General features: G+C 42.4%; 1 protein-coding gene across 1 annotated transcript in view; it reads left to right on the top strand.

The window, feature by feature from the left end:
* FKBP1B (FK506 binding protein 1B) overlaps nt 1-4,127 on the top strand; it is a 35,833-nt gene extending 31,706 nt beyond the window's left edge. The window contains exons 2-3 of the mRNA XM_026044902.1: nt 1,931-2,043; nt 3,701-4,127. Coding sequence (XP_025900687.1) covers nt 1,933-2,043; nt 3,701-3,829 — 240 coding nt within the window. The 5' untranslated portion in view covers nt 1,931-1,932 and the 3' untranslated portion in view covers nt 3,830-4,127. The remainder of the gene's footprint in view (nt 1-1,930; nt 2,044-3,700) is intronic.
* The last annotated feature ends 3,252 nt before the right edge of the window (nt 4,128-7,379 follow it).

Raw genomic sequence — 7,379 nt, 5'->3', positions numbered from 1 at the left:
AATTGATTTTGTACAATTATTTTGATACAATGATTGCTGCTTTCCAGAACTGAATGTGAGCTTATTGAATCAAGCAAGGATACCAGCATCTGAAAGTCCTCACTCGGTCAAAACTCTCATTGATTGCCAGGAGGTTTTTGACTTTGCAAAGCAGTGTCATTGCTCAGGTCCAGATTGGCTTTTCCTTCCTCCGTGGTGTTAGCTAGATAAATAGATGTGCTAAGAGGCTGGAGATGGGCATCTATCCTCGTTGGAGAATCTCAACCCAATCAATTTTTTCACCAGAAGAAAATCAATTAGATGCATTAGCAAGACAGAAAACAAAACACTGTGCTCTTTTAGCTCCCAGGAGATTGAAGAGTCAACTCAAACTGTAAGAAATAGATAACAAAGATCAGCTGCAAAGTTCAGCTCTAAATCCAGATCAGAGCTTCTGCAGGACACACGGACACTCCTACTCGTTTCTAAACTAGATGCACATTTAAAGGGTAGTCATATAAAAATCAGGTCTCCTGACAGAGCTTCAGCAAATGTCAGCACATCTGACTCTCTAAATCTCAGGTTGTCTCTGGGAGCAAAACRATGGGGTGGTGATAGGCGAGGTTACATTTCTGCAGTCATCCCGTCGTGGTCAGTGCTAGAAAATAGGATGTTTTTTCTGAACATAGGAGAACAAGCCTGTTTATTTTCTCCCATGGCCTGACACATCTTCTATAGATGGTAAAATGAGAGTTTCATGTGCTGTGTGTAAGACCAGCAGGTCCACAGGGAGACAGAACATGGTTTTAAATGGGAAACACTGTCTATTAGCCGAGGTGGACGGATTTAGTAAACCAGCAAATCTTTAAATGGAGTATTTGGATAGGATATGGCTACCAAACAGAATGAAAGCATACTAAAATGCCACTAAAGGGTCACTTTTTATTGACTCTGAACTTTCCAAATCAGGCAATTTTATAATAAATATCCCCTTGGCTGCTGAGGAGCGTAAGTRAAGTTTGCATAATGCTTTGAACATGCAGGGTGTAATGGCAATGTGAAGTTTTAATATTAAAACTATTAAATATGGTGATTCTAGAATAATCTTCCGCTGTTCCACAGAAACCTAAGATTTTATAGTATGTTTAAAAATAAAATTCCTYCAAGGAAAGAGTGTCATTTATGATCATACACTTCAGAAAGGATTACGTGCCGTGCCAAAGAGTTCCCCCGAGCTGCTGCTCCCTTCCTGCCCCCTCCATATGGGTGCTATTTTTTACTGTCCAAATGAAACCTCATTTGTTTGTCACTAAAGAGCCTTGTGCAGGCAGCTGCTCTGGCTGCCCAGGCTGCAGCGGGGAGCTCAGRGCTGTCACTGAGCAGATATATTGCATAATATTTGTGTAGAGGGCATGYGCTTGCACGGGAGCCTGCAGAAAACACTGTTGCTGTAGGCATTTCATGACAACCACTAAYGGTGAAGGTTGGGGAAAAATATCCSTRATAGTCAGATTATTCTGTAATTCCTTTCCTAAGGTCTTCTACAAACACACACTTTTCTTTGAAGCTCCTCCTGAGGTGCTTCCCGCTTGCTCCTCACCTCCTTCTATCCCTTTAGCCTGGAAGCTCCGCTGGGCCAGGAACAGCTTTTCCTGGATCTTCCTACAACATTTGACAGAATGGGATTTCTAACCTGCTGTGGTGAGACTAACGAGGAGAATATATTGCCATTTCTTCTGTTTTAGAGCCTGAATTACAGGAAGGCAAAAGTAGTAATTTAGCAGCACTGTTTTTGACTCCTCTACCTTAGCAGTTTTGGACTTTGCTTCAAAGTGAAAATGGATATGAGCAGCTCATGTGACCAAAATGTTGCTTTTTCCCCTCTTTCCACCCTCCAAGCACTTAAATTCAGATGTGGCTGGGACTGAAGCTCTGCATGTTGTTTTGGCAGGGATGCTACAGAATGGGAAGAAGTTTGATTCCTCCAGAGACCGAAACAAGCCCTTCAGGTTCAAGATTGGCAGGCAAGAAGTCATTAAGGGATTTGAAGAAGGCATTACACAGGTACAAAGGAATGATGCTGGCTGAATTTCAGGTGAAGGGTGTGTGAACATGGTAATGCCCAGTGCAGTAATCACAATCTCTGGAAATCACAATGTAGAGTTCTAGGTGGGTTTTGAGAGGTGCTCTATTGGAGCACAATGTTGACTTTCCAGGGACAYATCCCACTCAGGAGCATCGCCATGTTGTTTGTGTTTGGCAGGGGGAGGTTCAGTCCCTTTCCCAGGGGCAGCTGCCACAAAGGGGCACAGAAGCAGCTGGGATGTTGCAGGTGGCAGCATTTTACCTCCATTTGGTGACCCCATAAAAAGCCAAGCTGCTGCTCTTGGTAGCACCCATGGCCATGCTGCAGAGTTTGATCCTTTCCGAGTAGGGTACCAAACTGCACCGTTAAACTTGTGTCACTTCAGATGGGCCAGCTACAAAATTCAACATTCAATGATCTGCACTAAGCCTAGAAGACGGAAAATGTCATCCATTAAWTACAGTTTATCACCACCACAGTAAAATCATAATGGAGCCAAGCAGTGCATCCTGTTGCCAACTCTGCAGCCCAAGCACAAGAGTGAATGAGATCTGGGCGCGAAACCCTTGAGGCTCCCCATTTCTGAGCCCTAGCACGCAGTGTAGGAGGCAACTGCTCCAGTGTCACTATAAACGAGAACAACTTACATATAAATAAAAGGAAAGAGTGCAATGGGAAATGAAACGATGATGCTTTTCYAGGGGAATGGAAGGGAATCTGATTTCCAGCCTTATGGTGCAAGCAAAGCACACACTCCCTTCTCTCTAGCCAGAGAAGGAGCAAGCCCTTTAGATGSGCCCTGAACTCTCTGAAAAGTTTCCCTTTTCCTCTCTATCATTTAGGCTTCCCTCTCTATTATCTGCCTTGCAGTAATGCCCAAGAGGAGTTCAGGACCCATTTGCAAAGTACTGTAGAATTACAGAACATACAGCCTGGCTAGAGCGAAGGGACAAAAGTTCACGAAAGAGGAAGCATTCRTTCTCATGTTCATTCATTCATGTTCATTCTCATGTTGCTGTGAGAGAAGAGCAGGAGGCTCCTATAAACAAAGAACCCGAAAGTGACTTGAGGGGCCAAAACTCCAGAGTTTTATCCCAGTGAGTCAGAAACCACAGCAGATAAAGCACTGGGTAAATCCGTGTATCCCTCACTCACTGACTCCTGTCCTTCAGTTAATGAGTGGCCAAAATTAATTCCAGGAATCATTCTAGCAACAAACTACCCTCCTGCTCCTCCTAGTGGATGATTCTGCTTAAGATTTAAGCAAGTGACTGCCTCCAGCTCAGGCTTTGGAGGGATTTGGGGAGCCTGACTGCCAGGAGAGTTAAAAGCTCTGCTCCAAACTAGGGATCAGTTCTTGATAAATATTTAGTCACCACCCTGTGATGTTGAGCACCTAATGGAAGGAACCTGTGAAGGAACCAAGTTGGCTCTGGGTGTCTAGATCTCATCTGTCAGGAGACCTCAGCAAGGGCTGCTCAGCACCTTGCACATTTCTTCAGAAGCTGAGAGATGAATATCCTGACGGTCTCCCTCTCCTAGCGAGGGCACCAGCCACCTCACAGTGATTTGGYGTTTGCCTCCTTCCTAACACTGTTTCTCCTCTCATCTTTCCCCTTCTCCAACTTCCATAAGATGAGTTTAGGACAAAGAGCCAAGTTGACCTGCACACCCGAGATGGCCTACGGAGCCACCGGCCACCCCGGAGTCATCCCTCCCAACGCGACCCTCCTCTTCGACGTGGAGCTCCTCAGGTTAGAGTGAACCAGGGAGCTCCCTTCCAAGGGAGCTGCTGGAGACATCTGTCCATAACCACCCACCCATCACCTCTTCCCGGCGGTAGGAGAAGCCTTCACTGGAATCCCCATCTTCCCTGCCCAAGCTCTCGTGTCAATCGCTCCTCTCACCTCTTTTCTCTCTTTTTTTTTTTTTAATTTTCGTGATATCTGTATTTGCCTTTCCCTAGAAGCTTTGCTTTGAGAAAAAAAAAATGCCTACCTACCGGTGTAACATTTTCAAGTTGTACATTTTATTTAATTTGCATGTAACAAAAAAAAAAACAGTGATGATTGAAAATATATATAAATATAAATATATATATATATTCCTTATTGAAAAACCACTGCCTTACTGTACACTTAAAGAAAAAAACAAAAAAGGTGCTCAAAAAAATCCAGTGTACACCTTGTACATGAAGGGGCATTAGCCAAACAGAGTTACCTGCGCTGCCACTTTTCTCAACTTGTACGTTCTGCTTGCTGCTGTTTTGAAAAATACTGTCTCATTTAAAAATTAAAGTATATATATATATATAAACAATAAAATCTTGTTACTTTACAGTTTCTCCATTTCCTGTTTTTCTGCTTGTGTAAATATGTCTACTGGAACTGAAAGAAGTTAAAGTGGAATTACACCCGTTCCACCCACAAAATAAATCCTACCTATGGAATGAGGGGGCTGCTGGAAGTGTATTTTTTCAGGCTGCACTTTGTGGTTGTTTATGGATCTCACAAACTTAATTTGTACCTGGGCTCATGGCATTTGAATGCAATAAATATTGCCCAGTCTCAATAGTTATATAAATTTATTAAGCTGGTTCTCCCTCTGTAGGTAGACAGATGAACAACAAGTCATTTACCTGGGTTTCGGAGGAGAATCTATTAAACAAATTTGTCTCCATGCTGTTATTTTGGTTTGGCTTAAACTTAATTTCTAGCATACTACGCTTGTTAAACTGTTGGTTATAGTTCAATTAAATAGTCCCCTTTTTTTTTCTTTACCCTGTGCTGCAGAAAAAAAGAACATACATGGAGATCACGATGCTATTTTTGACTATAAATGACTGGCTTTTCAACTACTGTGGTTTTGATGCATTGATGTTTGCAAATTGGTTATTTTCTTGGGGGAGTATATGCAAAAAAATACAAGTAGCATGAAGAAGCAGATTGCAAARCTTAAAGCAAATGGACAGTGTGGGATGGGATGATCCTTCCTAGAACGGAAATATGAAATGAGCACAGAAAATCCAAACTGGAATCTGATCATCAKCAGCTACAGATCTTATTTCTGTAGTTATTTCTCCTGGCCACAAAGCAGCATTTTAGCATACTAATATATAAATAATGCCATCTCTTACAAACTATTATTCCTTAATTTTGGGGGGCAAAAGTCCAGGGACACCACAGTAACTAGATGACACTTTGTGTTTCACTAATAGGTCTTAAGATAGAGTAATTTTGTGCTATTAAATGGGAATTTTCCTGCTAACCAAGAGGGAAGAAGCCTGCCTGATGCTCCCCAGCTCTCCTGATGTCTTCTCAAAGGTCACCCTCTCTTTGCACTTCCCCGTGTCTGATGCTGGGCTTGATTTCAGCTTGAGTGTGTCCCACATCACAGCCCAGAGAGCTGCCTCCAGCAGCACAACGTGGCCACTGGCGAGTCTGTAAAATCCCTATTAGGGCTAGTTGATAAATTCTCTCTCCCCCATCACCCTTCAGGGACCTTGGCTGGAAGCGAAGCTGACTATTTTTCATGCCACTTTAATGAAAGGAAGTCTGAAAGGAAAGTTAGCTGTGCTTCGTGATGCTTAGGGAAATTAGGTCTTCAAGGAAATGTAATCTCCAGGTCTTTATTTGCCTGCAAATGTGTTAATTTAATTGTACCATCTATCAACAGGGTACATATAATTATTACCGCTATATAATGGATTAGAAAAATCTACTGTCATTGCCTGTGCAATCAGATAGGCTCTTGTTACTAATTTCTGAACAGTAGAGATGGAAAAAAATGACCTTCCAGGCTTAATTTCATGCCCTACTTCCTGAAATATTAAATGGAACATGAACACTTGTAAAAACAACAACATAGATGTAGAATACAAGGCTGGTAACATCTGCCTTATGTGCTGCCCCCTCTGCCATTCACGTAACTGAACTCATTTCCCTGCCCTTTCATATTACATTTCAAACCAAATTTTGAGCAGACCTCATCACCATGATCCTCTGGGCATTCGATTTCCATTCCCTCTGTCTTGCAGGTACAAATTATTGTTTCATTTTACATGCGCAGGGACCCTGGCAGCCCTGAGCAGAAGTATGAAATAGAATAYTTAATGAAAGGCAGCAGCTGAGCTCTCAGAGAAACCCAAAGCTGCTGATCTTGGGGATTCACTGAAGGAATTTTTATTAATCTTATTACCCTAAAGAATTGCTTTTTATATATATTTTTCAAAGAGCATCAAATTCTCATCAAAACAGACACTATAACGAAAGGAATAGGCCTGCCTTAGACAGAAGGAAATGCACTATTTGCTCATGATTTTAAACATATTTAATGAGGCCAACAGAACGTGACTTGAGTCTTACTTTGGTAATTTATTATCAGCATTGTTATTACTACTATCTATTATTTAATATCTATAGGTAGCAGGAATCCAGCATGGCAGCAAGCACCTCTGCTTCCTATTGCAACTTGAGGCCTTCTTAATGCCCAGAACTTTGTGGGCACCAAACCAGTTCTCCTAGCAAGTGTGTTCGTGTGTGTGTGTGTGTGTGTGTGCATATATATATTTATGTAACTTTTAAAAGCCCTAGATTTTCAGCTAGCAGTAATGCCACCTGTAAAGCTTAAGCTAAACCTTTTAAAGTCAATCCTTAAACCAGGAACCTTAAAGTTTCTGGTAACCTGACAGCTGAAGCCTGATGACCAAGGTGGCTCAGGAGGGAGCAGCTATTGCCTAAGAGTAGTGACAAGGACCAGGCTGCAGGTCCTTGGTGTTTCACCCGTTTGTGACAGTTGTACCTGGCAGGAGAGGCCAAGTGAGCCAGAGAGCTGCACAAGAGAGCAGCAATTTACCTTTACAGAGCTCAGAGAAGGGACCCCAAGTCCTGCCTGCTGCTTCCAAGTCTCCCACATCCATCCTCTCCTCCAGACTTCTCCTCTTGTGCCGTGGTTCCATACGGGGTTTTCTCTTCTGACGGACAGGATGGCTCCAGTTTCACTGTTGCAAAGAGAATCTGAAGGGAATGACATCAATACAGAGGAGACACAGAGCAGCTGCCCCCCCTTCCCTCATCACAACACGAGCAAAAGGGTGTTTGTACAAACACAGTTATAACTAAGCCGGGCCAACCCCAGGACAATGGCTGCTTTACTATTAAACAAACAAACAAAMAAAAGTTTATGTAAGACATAAACTACATGTGGAAGCTATATAGTATAAAGCAAGCCTCGATTAAACAAAATGCAGACAAGCATATTTATTCTCATACTAAACGAATGCAGTAACAATATGTTTGAAATAACATTTTCTGAA

The sequence above is a fragment of the Nothoprocta perdicaria genome, unplaced genomic scaffold (genome assembly GCF_003342845.1).
Source record: "Nothoprocta perdicaria isolate Ctin4 unplaced genomic scaffold, notPer1 scaffold_39, whole genome shotgun sequence".
In the NCBI taxonomy this organism is placed as follows: Eukaryota; Metazoa; Chordata; class Aves; order Tinamiformes; family Tinamidae; genus Nothoprocta; species Nothoprocta perdicaria.
Note: the sequence above shows the minus strand (reverse complement) of the source record. Positions and strands in the feature narration are given on the sequence as shown.